Below are 16,007 nucleotides of genomic sequence, written 5' to 3' on the forward strand. Positions count from 1 at the left end.
TCAGGAGCGTATGCCCTAGCATTGCGTGGGGGAATTGCATCCAAAGTGAGGCAGTTGGAAGGGCGATACCCACTCTTTCACCAAACTTGGCTTCCAGCTCAGTGAGAATTTTCTTTGGAGAGTGATCAAAGCACCCACCAAGTCTGAGCTTGCCTCCCCTTCAGAGATGCATTGAAATTATGGCTTCATGGTATATACATATTGGGGGAACCCCAGAAGTACATTACACTTCCCTCTGGGAACATATGCATTTTATGTCTATTGCAGGAACAATCTCTCCATACCTCAGCAAATTTTCTTCCAGTAGTTTTTTCTGCTTTGGAGGTCGCCCTCGTCTCTTGCCCGTTTTCCCAGGAACGTTTGGGGTGTTTGTCTGCCCCCCACAACCCCTAAAAAATGGCAAAACCACCATGAAATACCTGCTGAGCAAGAGAACTGTGGCTGGCAGGATGGGACAAGGGCAGGGAAATTGGAACAGCTGCTAGGAACCCAACCAAAGGAGGGATTAAATCAGAGCAGCAACCGGACAGGGAGGGGAGGAGAGGAGGGATTCCCACTCTCTGGGAGCCTGATCTGGGAGCCGCCAGCATGGTGCGGGGCAGACGGGGAGGAATGCGGTGGGGCAGGCAGCATCACTCCCACAGCAGGCTCTCCTGGTGCCACAAAGGCTGCAGGGCTGGCTCCCACACAATGCGTGACACGGGGCAGCTCACAGTCTGCTTGGCAACTCGTCTTGCCCCGCACGGCCGTGGCCCTCTCCCAGGCCCCCCCTGTGCCGCCCCACATCCCCCCCCCGCCACAACAGCAGTCAGACGGGAGTACCCTCCAGCCCCCCTGCACCCAGATACAGGGGGAGCATGGGGGGGGCTGTTACCTGTCTGGAGCCAGCTCTCCATTGGTTTTCCCCTGCACCGGGTCCTCCTTGTACATCCGAGTGCCGTAGAAGTACCAGTACAGGGCACCGCTGCTGTCCTCGCCCAGCGGCTCCACACGGAGGCTGTCGGCGTCCAAGCCCTGTGCCCATCGGGACACCCCCCACCCCCGCCAGACGGTGACAAGTTGAAAAGCGGCCACATTGTCATACAAAACGTGATGACACCCCTCCGCAAACACCTCCCTCCCTCCTCCCCTCCCACCATGCCACAGCAGCAGTACAGCTGCTCCTCCCGGCTGAGCTGGGAAAATGTTCGTCCAGGGGGAAGGCGACGTTCGCTCTCTGTCCAGGGAGGGATTTAGATTGGCATCTCTAATTTGAATGGCCTCTCTCGTTTTAACATTTCATCTCTGGTGCTCCTGACAGGGAAGGTCTAATTAGTGCTGGCGACAGTCACACACAGCCCTAAGAAGCTCCCTTCCCCTGCCTGCCACCACCCTTCCCCCAGCTCCCCAGTACACTTCAGCCCCATCCTTTCATCTCTCACTATCCCTCAGCAAGACAGTCTCAGTTCTCATAGCCCTGCCACTATAGTTGGAGCACCTCCAAATTCACTCTTTGCAGGAAGAGATGCCAATGAAGCCAATTTACATAGCAACTCCCACCTTATGAATACATCCACGCAGGACAAGGACCACAGAAGCAGTCTTGCACACTTGCCCTGGGTCCTCTGCAAGGCAGGAGGGGTGATGGGGAACTACTGACCCACCGCACCGTCACTTAATAGCATCAACCCTTCTCATCCCGGGAAGATTCACTGATCTGGCCCAGCTCCTGCGGCTGCACCGTTTCCCCCTTCTCTGCTGCCCAAAGCACCTTGAGGAGGTCGAAGACGTCATCTGCATCCAGGCGGTAGTCACAGAGGCGGTGCAGGATCTCGACCCGGGTGCGCAGAGGCAGCTCCTGGAAGGTGGACTCCCGCAGGGGGTTGGGCTTCCCTTCCTCCAGCTCCCAGCGGTAATTGATGATGTCCTCCAGGTAGCTGTGAAACGTCTGGGATCTAATCGAGGAAACAAAGTCCCACATGCTCACTGTATTTTGCCATACCAGAAACACCTGGTGCAGCCAAGAAATTCAAACAAACACAACACCAGGACAGCCAACACTTGAACGACAATTGTGCCCCACAACAGCTCTGGTTAGCTGCAGCTCTGTAACTCAGGTTCCCAAACCACAGCAGTCTCATTGCAACACCAGCAGATTTCACATTACACACATACTGCTTTCAGGATGCTGTATTACTCTGATTTCTTTCCAAGCTGAAAGAACAAGCTAAACATGATGTCCTCTCAGCCCCATCCTCTTTTTATCTCAATGGGCAGTGTGCTGTGTGAGATTCAATGTCAACTCTTAACTAAACCAGGATGCAATGAAGCATAGATGAATGAGTCTCATACCCTTCCATCTCTCCCCAACTGAAGTGGAGCCCTTCTTCTGCAGCTTTCCATTTGCTCCTCACACCTGCCATTGCCAAGCTCTACTTTTCTCTCTGCCTCTGAAACAGTTTTCCATGCTCTGGTTCAGTGGCTTGAAACTTTCTGTAGCTAATTGTGTCTCCAATCTCCCTGCTCTGCTGCTGTGTGCTTTCCAGACTTGTGCTGTAGACAACCATTCTCTTCTTCCTTCATCCCCAAAGGAGCTACCACTTTCATGTACTGCCCATTCCTCCACCAGTGGCTCTGACAGGACATCTGCATAGCCCGGTGAATGCATGCTGCCTGGGGCCTGACACCCAACCAGGCTTGTTCCCAACACAAGTGTACCTCAAACAGGGTTCAGCCCAGAGGACTCTCTTCTCTGTAGTCTGCCAGATGATCAAGCTGAACACCCACACCCCAGCTCTTCCTAAACACTGCTGCTAAAATGATCTTTTTTGTTTGCTAGCTGGGCCACATTTGGTCCCCCTTCGTTATGAGCAGTTCACGATATAACCCAAGGAAACGCGTTTCTTGCCCTCATCTGGTGTCAAGGGTAAATGTCCCTGTCTGATGCATACTAGACTGCTGACAGAGCTTAAGGCTAAATTTTAAGGAGATTTAAGTCCCTATTCTGAGTGCTGAAAACTTCAGGGGAGGGAATGGAAAAGGGCCGGTGAAGGCCATTTTGCATTAAATGCAAAACTTCCTCACGATCTGGCCATATCACTCTGAGACTTGCCAGGCTTTTCCATCCTGCTGGAGTTGTATACCCTGAGCACAGCAAAGGGGAACCCCCACCATGCTCCAGCCATTCTTGCACACGCAGAAGTCCATATGCCGGCAAGAACACCACTGGGTACACATTCCCACCAGCTCTCAAAAAGGCAGCTCAACTTGATAGGTTTTTGGCACAAACAGATTACTCTCTATGATTAATGGAACCATGCCAATGCTACAGAATTGCATTTGCCTGAGAAATTGCTAACTACTACAAAAGCTATTATTTTTGAACAAAGAGATAGAGCACGATCCAGCAGGAATAGCATTGTTAAACAAGAAGTTAGCTATTAGACAGGGGGCTTCAAACGTTTGGTAAAGACTGGACTTCTTTGCAAGGACCATAACTGGACAGTGACCGCAAGAACGAACAGACGCCACATGATTCCTCTAGCCATGTCCACCTGGCAGCATTCCCCTTCCTCCATGAGGGGAGAGAAGTTGATGCTCTCCACCCTGCGGATCACTCCCCACCAGCCTGCTTCTTTCTGACGTCAAATGCAAGCTGACTTCCCAGAGACAACTCCTCTCACTGGATGAGTGTTACCAGCCCTTCGGTTGCATTTAACAACAGATGCTTCAATGTACCTGGATTTAGTGCCTTCTGCAGTCTGGAGCTTGCTCTTTCCTGTGTAACATGAGCAAAGCACTGATATTTCCAAGTGTTACTTTGTTGCCTCTCAAATATAAGCAAACAAACAAATTCAACTTTTCTGGCAAGGATTTAAACTTCACTAAAAGTGGGATACTAGATTCTCTCTACAGAATTTTCATCTTTAAGAGTGTTACATAATCACACACAGTTTAAAACACTAGACATTTACTGAAGCCATTGGATTAAAACAAAAAAAGAAAGAGATTTGACTCTAGCTTTCAGAACAGATAAGTGACAAGAACATCCTTTCCTGAAAGAAAAAGATACAGGAAAGCATGTGAATACAGAAAAGCAAGACCTGTATTAGGATGCTTAGTACATTGCAGAAGAGGATTGACTGAAATGTCTCAGAGAGCATCTGAGTTTCAGCCCCCCAAGTTCAGCTGTTCAATTCTGTCACAGCTCAAGAAAGAAGAACATTTAACCAGATCTGATATAGAGGGTCTGGCTATATCCAATAAAATTTACCTTAAAAAAAAAGCTTCCCTAGGATCCTGAAAACCTAGCGGGTGATGTAGGATGCCAGGAAGAAGCAACAAAAGCAACAGGGCTTTTATGCTCCTGTTTCTCTGGCTATTTTTTTCCCCTAAAAACCAGCCAACCAACAACAACAACAAAAAACCCAAACACAAAGAAAAGGCAAAAGAATGGATCTAACAGATACTTTTACCACTCATATGAGTTCACTTATCTTTCTCTACCATTTTGGCTGCTCTTGAAGAAAACTGATCCAGGAAGCCCCTCCATTCCTGAAGATCATCTGAAATCTTTGCCTACGGAACTCTCATTCCCTCTGGGGACTGGCGCTGTTGACTTAACCAATTTGATTTGAGTTTGACTTTCACGTAAGTGGCTAACACTAGAAACTTCCACCATCCACCCAGTGCTCAATACATTGCAAGCTCTGTTCTCTAGAGGACTTAGAGTTCCTACCCCCATCAATTTTCAAAGACAGCTACTGTGCATTTGTCGCTTTGAATAAGGATAGAAATGAGAACCAGAGATGGGAACCAGATGTCTCAGGGCATTCCCAATCACTCACAATCTTAGCCAATTTATACTAACCCTCTTTATGGGGGCCAGCCTTTCTCCCCCAGAGAAACGTGGGGTGCTCGTCTTCAACCTGTCTGCCATGCCTACAGTTCATCTCACTTAGCCTGTCTCTATTAAATGCCTCTTTGAAAAAGTTTTCTGAAACAGCCCCCCTGGTTTGGAGAAGAAAATCTGTAGGGAGCACAGCAATCATTGAGAAGTCTGCACTTTGGGGTTGTGCAAAGCAGAAATACTCAGGACTAACGTTTTAGCATTATCCATAAAATTAAAACCCAAGAATCAGATAGACAGGGTCCAGGAGTGGAATAACCTGGATGCAGTCTGTCAAATACCCTTTTTTCAAGCTCACAAATAGGACAGTGATACACCTGCAGACATGGCAATTCCTCCAGACCCTGCTGCAGCTGAGAATCTCCAAAAAACCTGTTGTAGGTGGGAAGAAGGCAAGAATGAAATCACTGAGATGAAGAGATGGATGTAGCTCTTCTTCTGAGAGTCTCAGCATTACTGAGACTTGTAACGACACTCAACCAGCAGAGGCAATATTAAGTCATCAATATGCTTTACCTACAAATAGGAGTATTTCCAAAGAGGGTGGACTGGTACATGGACACATTCTGTCTCAGGACACAAATCCAGAGGAAAATCAGCTCTCCCCTGAAAATAAACTCAGGCTCCTAGAAACAATTTATAAAATAGTGTGAGACCATGGGCCACAATTAATGTCACCATATCTCAACCACTTCTCTGTCATACAGCAAAAACAACTTCCGTATAGCTCATAAACCAAGGAAAGCTATCACAGAGATCACCTACAAGAGGTGAGACAAGTCACCTTGGTGTATTCTGTAACTGTAAAACTTCATCCATCCCACAGACTTTTCTTTCTCCCAAACCCAACTTCACTAGCCTCTGCACCATTAATGTTGCCCTCACTTATCAAACTGTCCCCTACTTTGCAGATGCCACCCCACATGCAAAGTAATTTTGATAGCTGCAGTGGGGGAGTGGTGGAATAGTGTATGTGTATCTGTGTGATACATCCCAGATCGATACAGGTGATTTCTCATGAGGCCAATGCAGTTACTTCACTTTGTCCCTGGCTGTGCTCTGAAACCACAGGGTCACTGTCAGAAGTCCCTACCTTTTTTTTTTTCTTTTTTCTTTTTTTTTTTTTCCAATTATTAGAAAAGAGGTAGAGCTGAATCACACCTGTGACTGAAAGTTTTAATCATACATTGTGAACCTTTACACATACAAAAGGAAATCTAGGGCACAGGGAAGGACATGACCTAGCACATCAATGTCAAACAATGTCAGGGAGGAACAGTGGCAGACAACCCACAAGAGTACCAGCGAGGCTGCAGCTCAAGTTGCCTGTGATCTTTAGTAGCAGCTGCAAAAAACTTCAGGGCATAAAGACTACAGGAGCAAGTCAAAGGAGGGGCTCCTCCCCAACATGGATATCAGCATCCAGAACAGTCAGAGAAACGATAGACCCCCCCTGAGAGCTCAGCACCACAGCCCGGCCATCTGCCACCAGGCTGCCTCCCAAAGAGGGAGGTTTCTCTCTGTTCCAGGAGATGGGAGCTGAGGACTCCTCCCCCTGCCTGGCGATCCAAATTGGGCAGTCTGCCTCTGCAGTGGCTTCCCCTACTCGCAGAAGAGGCACCCTTCCCATTGTCCGGGGTTTTAATGCATGGGGACACACTGCTGTCAAAAAAAAAAAGAAGCTTGTCCAGCACGTGGAATGAGACCTTCTCCTGTTGCTCATCACCATGCCCAGCTTCCCAGAGGGGCTCCTTTGGAGACCTCTGGAAGGGAGGGTGAAAAAGTCAAAGGGTTGATGGGATATATGGAAAAACTTGGTTGGAACTTCTGATGTGTATGCTTGGGAAGGGACGGCTGCACCTAGAGACCCCAGCCCCACAGGCACCCTGTAAGGCAACTGTGAAATGCTTTCTGAGTGAGCCCACAATGTACACACTCACTTTTTTTTTTTTTTTTTGTTTTAAATCCTTGTGACCAGAGGAAGCATAGCCACTTGTGCTTTTAGTTTTAAAGTGTCCAAAGTAAATCAAATCTTGGCTGGGAAACTGTAAACAAAATCAAGCCAAAAAAACAAAAGCAAAAACAAACACTGATTCAGTAAGAGAGTCCCCGTGTCAATCTGCACTTCCCACAGGCAGGGTGCCATGGCTCGAGTGTGGAATTACTGTCACAGCAGACTGTGCCAATTTTGTTACAAGCTCCTCCTCTCCACTCCCCTAAGAAAAAAACCCAACACAACAAACCCTAAGCTCCCAACCCAGTGGGAGTAAATATTGGATTTAAAATAAAACAACATTAGGGTAAGGAGCTAGAAATACTGGAGACCAAAATCTCTCAACGATGCTCAGATACTCTTGGCACACACAGATAAGCCTTCTGAAAGTTCAGATGCCAAGTAATTGCCTGGACCCACTGGCTAAAATATCTATCATGTTGACAGTGCTTTAAGTCTCTTGTTTCATTTAATTTACAAAATGCAACGGAAGAGTAAGTACTGGAACACTCTTGAGCTAAAACTGCTGGGAAAATGGCAAGTCTGACCTATGTCTAATCCCAGGCAGTATATTGTTCTGTACATGAGATTAAAACCAAGAACCCTGACAAAACCAGAAAATGACAGCAGGAAGAACAATAGACCTCCTCCACCTCCTGTCCAAGACTAGGATGTGGGAAGGAACATGGAAAACAAGACTGGGAGAGCTCAGTCTTTGCCTCAAAGACTAACAGGATTTAAACAGGAATATAATTACTCTCATAGTTCCTTTTACAAAGTTAGCCAGTAAGAAAAATAACAGAGGCAATACCTCTGACTGGTAAAAGCTTTAAAAGCTGAAGAAGACTTGGGATTCCCACAGCCACCCAGCACAAGTATTACTTTTACAAGGTTCTCACTGGTAAGTGGAAAAAGACTTTTGGGCATCTAATTCACAGCACACAAGAGAACTGGTTTTGCCTCTGTGATCTCTCTAGTTAAAAGAAACACAAAACCAAAAACAACTCAACAAAAATCAATTGCTTATCCGAACAGATGTTTAATCATGGAATTAATTTTATGGACTGAAGATATTTCACCTTATAGGCTAGCACCTTTTAAGTTCTGAATTGGCAAAAAGGCACAAGCTTGGTGTTGGGAGTCACTCAGGTGTTAATGAGAGCATTAACTGACAGATGGCATTCAAGATATTTCTCCCCTCTCCAATGAAGACAGCTTCTTTGCTACAGCAGAGATCAGAAAAGCTTAATTCTTAACAAGAGTACAATGCTTTGGCACAAAGGCAAGCCCTATAGAAGGTAATGGGAAGGATTCAGGGTTTGCTGGGATGACCTCAGTCAAACATCATTAACAGGGTCAGGAGAAGCAAAGCCTATTTCAGAAGAAAAAAAATAATGTAAGGGCCCCCATGATCAATCTATCGTGGCTTGTCAGAAAGAGAAAGCTTAGGCTGACCTTAGAAGCAATATGAGTTACTACTACCAGCCTGACCTTGAGCTCTCACGTAACAATGGAGACTTTTTTTTTTTAACTGTATTAACGAGCTTTCTTATCTGAGGTGGGGGAGGAAGCCTTATGGACCAGCTTGTACGTTACCTTCAGACAATTTACCCTACTGAAAAGTGAAGTCAGGCATGATGCAGGGGAATAAAAGACACTACACTCATCCTTCGGGGAGCAAAAAGGGTTGGGTGGGCATACTCCTCATTTCCTTTCAAGCCCTCTGTGTGCAGCTCACTCAGAAGGTGTGCAAGCCAACACGAAGCATGCATTCCTCACACCATGGGCCAACTTGTCTGTAGGGCAATCAGACTGGCAGAGGCTCAAGAGCAACAAGCACCTTGAGGGGTCTCTCCTCAAAACATTTCACTGAAGCAGAGCAAAATGAATGAGAAGCTGGAGATCCAGGAATTATGACCTTAAGCTTTAACATTCACTTTTTTTTTTTCCAATTCAAAGAGCAGCACCTCTGGTGGGGACAGACTTCACAAATTCCAGCCAGGGACAGTCTCGAGGGAAGCAGTAACTCACGGCCACACCAAACCAGTGATAGACCCCAGCAGGGGCCAATTCTAGCAGAGCCCTTTTGATGGAGGAACCAAACACCCAGGCTCTTTCTGCTTCTCAGTGCCCTCTTTTGATTCATGCCTGGAGAAAACCAGCTGGCATACAAGTGGCTGTGAACTAAAGGAGAACAGCTGACATTAACAGACCCAGAATGAGACCACAAAATGGGGGAAAAAAAACAAATCAAACTGATCAAAGCTCCAGAGCAACCTTTCTCCTCCAAGAGTTGGAAAGACAGCAAAGATTGCTGGAGTACAAGACCATCACAAGGCATGTAGGGGCCTGACTTGTCCTCCACTGATAGCTAAAACTAGTTTCCTGAATGCAGACATTGTCCAAACCTCAAGTAATTATGTGGCTTACCTGTGTGGCCATCAGGAGCACTGGCAGTGAAGGGAAGAAGAATTGAGCAGGTAGATTGCACTGAGCTCTACACACAGTGACCTCTGTCTTCATGAATGCTGAACATGGGAAGACATTTTTTCTACATTACAACCATGGTTTTGTTTCAAAGCATAATGACAAAAAAATGTAGCTTGTTAGCAAATGTTTTGTAGTGGCAGCTATTCCCTAAATTAGTCTGGTCTAACTCCTGGATTTGCCAGTCTGAAATGTGAGAGATCAGAGGTTTCCACATCCATGAAAGATACCCCCAAATCTTTTATGAAAGGACAGCACAGGAATTTCAGCACCTTGGCAATTCCTCTCCTCTCACTTGTCCACCTCATAACTTGCTTCCAGAACTCAACTGTGGTACTGAGACCACCTCCAAGAATACACCGAAGAAATGCTTAAGGAAGATCAGGGTTCTGGACCTTTCCTCCAACCTGATAACAGAAAGTTAGGACAGGATGTTGGATGCTAGGAAATCGATTGCCTTCCCAGTTGGATTCCTAAAGTCTTAATGTTTAGGAGAGCAAAAAAATCAGCTAAGAAAAAACAAGGCTGCCAGCAGCTAAAAATACTCCTCTCCTGCTCCTTGTCTTCCTCCATCTTACCTCGAGCGGTCTTCCATACAATAAAAACTGGGGAAGCTGGAAGGGTAGCTGGCAGATATGCTGTATCCCACAGAGAAGCAGAATAGGAACAGCTATGGAGCGAGGCAGTGTCTCCAGGGAGGCAGACAGAATGGAGAGCTGATGTGGGCTGTCTAGTTTAATAAGGGATCACACCACAGGAGCATGTGCTGGCTTGACAGAAGCAAGTGCAGCCACTTAACCTGGGTATGACAGCTGAAGTGGGAGCGTTGCTTTGCTACCCCCAAAAAAGGGGAGCACAAAGGAAGAAGGGGAAGCCATGAGGTCAGCGCAGCTGCCCACCCTTCAGGGAGGTGCCAGGTCTGCTCGTGCAGGCTTCTTCCCACAGCTACTGCAGAAAAACTGAGCAACCAAGGAAGCTTCCAGCTTGGGCTCTTTAGCACTGCTAGACCACACTCAGAAACTCTTGAATTAGATGGAGGTGTCCTTTTACCTGCTGTGAGCCAATACATGCTGCCTTCCACCCCTTTACCTCACACAAGGGATGGGGGGGGTCAGCAAGCCCAACCCTCAGAAAGGAGACACCAGCTGTAGGAACTGAACTCTTCTCACACACCAGTGTGGCAAAAGGGCATGTTCTGATCTTCCCCAGCTGCCTGTGGTCACATTTCTCCTGTGATTCAGCTTTTATCTTGCAGCCAGTCTATGCATGACACAGCCACTGCTGGTGACTTGTTTGTTATTTTGTTGAGAGAAGGCAGAAAAGCAGCAGAGATATCAGCACAGATACAGCAGTGTCCCACATTGGCTTCTTGTGAAAAGGCTCTTCCCTTAGGCTGGCAAATGCTGGGGACATGCAGGAGTGCTGAGATAAGTGTCTATTTGATCTTCTCTCCCCCATTCACCCTGGATTTTTCACTGCTTTATGTTCACAAAACGTCAAGGCAGCTAATCAGTGCTCCGTGACCCCTGTTAATTGGGCTGTGTGAGAGAAAGGCAGCACCGGCAGGAGAAATCACACATACCTGTTACTTTGAACTGTCCTGTCATTTTCCGTCTCCCTGCTTGCAGGAGCTCCAAGCACCCTTCTGTGAGCCAGGGCTGCTCTGTTTTCATCACCACCCCCAGGACCAGCAGGAGGGGCCACAAGTGTTTCATGTTGTCATTCTACCTTTAACACCTCAAGGTATAGGGGGGCAACAAAGAGGCATGTTGTTGCTTCTCCTTCCATATGAGAAGGTGAAAGTGATTTTTGGTGAAGAAAATACAATCTGAAGGTGCTGATGGCTCTTCTTCCACCTACGCCAAGCTGCTCCTCACTTCCCTTATCTGACTCTCTCTTGTTCCCCCTCTCCCTCCCAATCACAATGCCAGGAAGGAGAGAGCAGCTGCCCAGCATGCATCTCCCCATCTCAGGAGACCAGCCACCTATTTGGCCAAGTAAGTCAGACAAACAAAGCAATTGGTGTGAAGATGTGAAGCACTGAAGGAAAGTGGGGTTGGATTTGCCAAGCCTAGTGGATTATGCAGTACTTGGAGAATGAGGAAGACACATATGGTTAACTAGGTGCACACTGGGTGCAGGGGTCTGCATTTGATTTTTAGGTAGGAGGAGCAAGGGCTGCTTGGATGTTTTTGTTGTTTGATTAGGGAAAAGAAGAAATAAGGATATGAGCAGCAATAAAACCAGAGCAGCCTGAAACACCCTAAACAACAGCCAAGGTGTATGGTACCACAGGAAGAGAAAGTCCTGGATGCAAAGGAGATGAGCAGGAGGATGCATACAATGCCTGGATTCAGAAAATATTAATGGGATTAAAAAAAAACTTCAAATGGGATGACTACCTGCTTGTCTTGCAATGCTAGCTCAACCATTCCTTCAAACCTGGGGTGAGACTCTGCACAGTTTCCATGAAGCGCAGATTTAGGCTCTAAGTGCATGGGAGGGTTTTGGGGTAGTGGTATGGAGAGAGAAACAGGAACTCCCTCCTCCACTACTGAAGCTGCAATTTGAATGCAAAAATGATAATGAGAAATCAATGGGTTGGATAACTGAATTAAAAACGGGGTTGGGGTGGGGAGGTGGAAATAATTCTGCTGAAAGATCCTGAAACATCACCATGGTGAGCAAACAGTATTGCTATATATATATATTTGTAAAAACATTAATTAAGGAAGCAATAGATGAACAAAATTAATATAAATAAGAGATTATTTGAAGCAGTTTTTAAAATTGTCTTTTTCCTTAATTTTAACTGCAAAAATATGATTAAGTGTGATTACACTATTTTCCATGGACATTGTTGGGTTTTAAGTCAGGACGACCATTTTCACACCAAAGATGCTTAAACACACCTGCTTAACTTTGCCAACATATTAACCCCACAGATAATCTGTACTTCACTGTTTGTTAAATTTTACTTTCAAGATCCTATCCTGAAATCATTAAAGGGCACAATAACAAATCAGTTGCTTTCAGTCTGATGCACAACCCATGACAGCAGCAACAGTTTTGAACACTAAGAGGACACCAGCTCTGTAATCAGCCACTAACATGCATTTTCCTACCTACCATTGTGCTGAAACATGCATCACAGCTCCAGTGTGGAGGGAAAAAAATGACATTGCAGCTGCTTTTTGTCTTCTTGCCTAAAAATAGATACTTCAGTTCCTTGAGATGTGTCTGAAATTGTAAAATAGTGTGCACCTGGAAATGCATAGGAACCTCCAGAAAACTCCTGGTAAGACAGTCTGTCAGATATCCTGCCTGTCTGAATGGGAAGAAGACTTGAGTGTCCATCAAGCAATAAGTGGCTTGTTTCTTTATCAAGGGTTTGCACTGGACAGCCCATGAGTCATAGAGGAGACAAGCTGCATATACCCAGCAGTGTAAGCCCCTCTTTCCTGCCTTAAGAACCAATCTGTTGAGTCAAAGGAGCCCAAAAAAAGAGGCAATATCAGTTACTGAAGCTTTACCCACAAAGGGAGACAGAGATTGTACTGGAATAAGGTACTAGAACCAATGCTAATGCCATCACACATTATGTCCGAGATGTAAATGATCCAGGAAAGAAGTTACCCCACCTCAAGCACCTATGATAAATCAATGGTAGAACTGAAAATGTCCGTCATGCCTGAAGGAAGTTTGGTGTCAAGCTGGCATATGATACTGTGGGAGGATACATGGGAGATGTCTAAGTGTGTCACTCTTGTCATGTGATGACAATGACCTTGGCTGGGAAAGGGCCTGGGAAAATTGCTTTCATTAAGCAATTAATTCCCTGGCATGCTAGTGACCAGGGTCAGAGAGCTGAGGAGAGTCAGAGCTCAGCACAACCCCTATCACTGCAGCTAGACTGGACTGGCAACAAGAATTTTCCCCTGATGGTATGCTCAGATCAAGTGGCGAGAATCTCCCTAGATCATGAAGTGCAGTTTTATGTCAGGCTCAAAATCAGAAAAAGACTGACAAACACCACTAGCAAAGGCAGAAGAGAGGTCTCGAGTCTCAGAGCCAACACTGGGGTGTATTCTGAAGGCAATGGGGTGTGGGCTGGTACTGAAGAATAGGAAGATAATGGTGACGAGATGTCACGACAATGAATATTGAGGTTGGTGATACCAGTACAAAAGACAGAGCTGCAGAGCAGGAGAGCCAGCTGAAGGAAGAATGCACTGATACACAGGGAACAGCTGGTCTCCTGGTGAAGTATAAGATCACCAGGAGAAGATGAAGCAATACTCATGCCAAGCTGGAGACTTTACAGGCACATCAGCAGGCAGCAGGCTTGCTGACACTGATAGACTTAGCGGCATCAGTAAATTACGTCACTTTCTGGATGCAATGGGGAAGCAAAGAATCTAGGTTCTCCACAAAGCACATGCCTCTGAGCACAAATCTGAGACACACAAATTCCCAAAGTCAGTTTTTGGGCTCAAGGAGCAATTCCTGGGCCTCAAAACAAAATGGTCTGACTTGGACATTTCTGAGCACAACTTAAGGAAAGAAGGTACCTTTCCCACAACACAGTTAGGAGGGCAGATTTTTGTCAGCCTTGTAAAGGAAGTCAGACAAAGGCAGGAGGATCCCTGGGTGGGGTGAAACAAAGATCCTGAAAGGCTCCAATCAGCAGGTGAGAGCTGCTCCTCCAGTCCTTGCATGGATGGATGCCTCCCAGCACCACTCAGGAATTCGGAGTGCTGCATTCTTCTCTACCCAGTTCTTCCCCAAGGCTTATCAGACACCCGAGAATGGGAATCACTTATAGGCATAATGATCCTACAGCCAGGACAGCCTCTGAAGCCTAAGGGCTTCTGCATTGCTTCTCAAGTACCTTTGGTGTTGAATAACAAAAGGCAATCTCTTGAAGGATCAAAAAGGGACAAGAAAAAAAAACAAACAAGAACCAACCAACAAAAAAAACCCCAACAGTGTTAGAACTATTTATTAAATAACCCAAGAACTTGTTACAGGTTGTTAAGATATAATAAGAAGGGAGAGAGGTGTGCTCTGGGTGCTCAAGAGAGAAACAAATACCTGGGGAGAAGCCAGCTGGGGGTTGGATTTGGGCAACACTGGTGCAGAGTCGAGAGGCCTGGTAAGACCCGTGTTGCCAGTTACTGCTTTGAAGGGTTCTGCTAGGGGAGACTTTGGTTCATGCATTCTGGGTGTACAGCCAGTGCGTACTGATCTGCGCTGGAAAATACCCACAGTCCATAAGGGAGAAGGGAGGGAACCTGATGGTCACACAGACACAATGAAGTGTGAGAACCGCTGCTGTGCTCTCTGCTCTTGCCACACGCTGCCTCCGTGGGCACATTCTGAAGGCCTGGATTTTCTCCCCGCCTTGTTCTGTGTCTTATTCTGTGTGACCCTGACAACCAGCTCCACAGTGTACGCCCAACAAGTCACTCCAAACATGATAAAATTAAAACTAACCCATAGTAATTGCTATCTCAGGAGGGATGAAAACAGCCTTCTGGATGGTCCAGAATAAAGGAATGTATGTAGAGCCCAACTTTTGCCTTGTTAACTGACTTGGTAAGAGAACAAGGGCTTTGGTTGGTCTGTGATGGTACTTCAGTTCTCCCTTCAATTACCTTCATCTGCATCTACCCAAGCTTCAAATCGTGCTTGTCAATTTTCATCCACATGGTTCTTTCTTCCTACTACTGCCATTTGATGGTGATGCTCTTTCTGAGAAAAACTAGACCCATTCTTGGGAGTTGGAGCCAATTGACTTACAAAAGACCCACATACATTTTCAATATTCTGAAAGAGCAAATAGGAATGAGACTCTCTGTGCCCCACATTCAGACTGGAAGAGGACCATTACTTACTATTCATTCCTGGATCGTTGAAGAACAAGTGAAGCCAGCTTAATGCTGCATTGTTCATTCCTAGTGCCCATCAGCAGAAAGCAGGCTCCCAGTTCATAGCCATAAGGAAACACAACAGTATTGCTGTACCATAAGCTCTTCCAATTGTCTAGGGGCTGTAGAGAGGACCTTAGGGTATTACTGTGATGATGAGCACTGTGTGGAAGAAGCTGGAGTTATTGTCTTGATGATGATGGGGAAATAGGACACACGCATGTATTATGGTACAAGTCCATATGAAACAAACCCTAATGTGCCTTGCTGCTCATAGAAATATGTCTATTGTGGAAAAGTCCCTCTGAGGCAAAAAATACCTAGAGTGGGGTTGCCTTGAAGCAACAAGCTTAGGAAATTCATTACTTACAACTAGCTCTATGTATTACAAGTCTCTGGGGACAACGGATAAGCCCAAGTTTTTTACAGAGAAAGAAATGGGCTCTAAATAAGTCCTTTTTGAGATTCATTTCAGAACAGGTCTTTCCTCTTCTTTCCTCTGAAGGTTAAACTACTACAATAGCTGAGCCAGGAAGAAACTGAGGAAGGATGGAAGGTAAAATGAGAGAAAAATTAAAAGTCTAGGTGACTTCAAACAGAGACTGACATGACACACAAAATTATTGTAGTGGCTTAGCAGCTGGCTAGCAGCTGCCCCAGCTTCTCATCAAGCCCACTGGTTCCAAAAGGCGCCAAGAAAATAATTTCA

General features: G+C 46.1%; 1 protein-coding gene across 3 annotated transcripts in view; it reads right to left on the reverse strand.

Moving 5' to 3' along the window:
• LOC127379777 (chromatin remodeling regulator CECR2) overlaps positions 1-16,007 on the reverse strand; it is a 99,482-nt gene that overhangs the window by 25,794 nt on the left and 57,681 nt on the right. For 2 of the 3 annotated variants that reach the window (XM_051607894.1, XM_051607904.1), the window contains exons 3-5: positions 1,751-1,934; positions 875-1,014; positions 285-389 (exon numbers count right to left, since the gene is read on the reverse strand). In XM_051607894.1, the coding sequence (XP_051463854.1) occupies positions 285-389; positions 875-1,014; positions 1,751-1,934 (429 nt within the window). The other variant, XM_051607914.1, reaches the window with a different exon arrangement.

This window comes from Apus apus, chromosome 1, assembly GCF_020740795.1.
Source record: "Apus apus isolate bApuApu2 chromosome 1, bApuApu2.pri.cur, whole genome shotgun sequence".
Classification (NCBI taxonomy): domain Eukaryota; kingdom Metazoa; phylum Chordata; class Aves; order Apodiformes; family Apodidae; genus Apus; species Apus apus.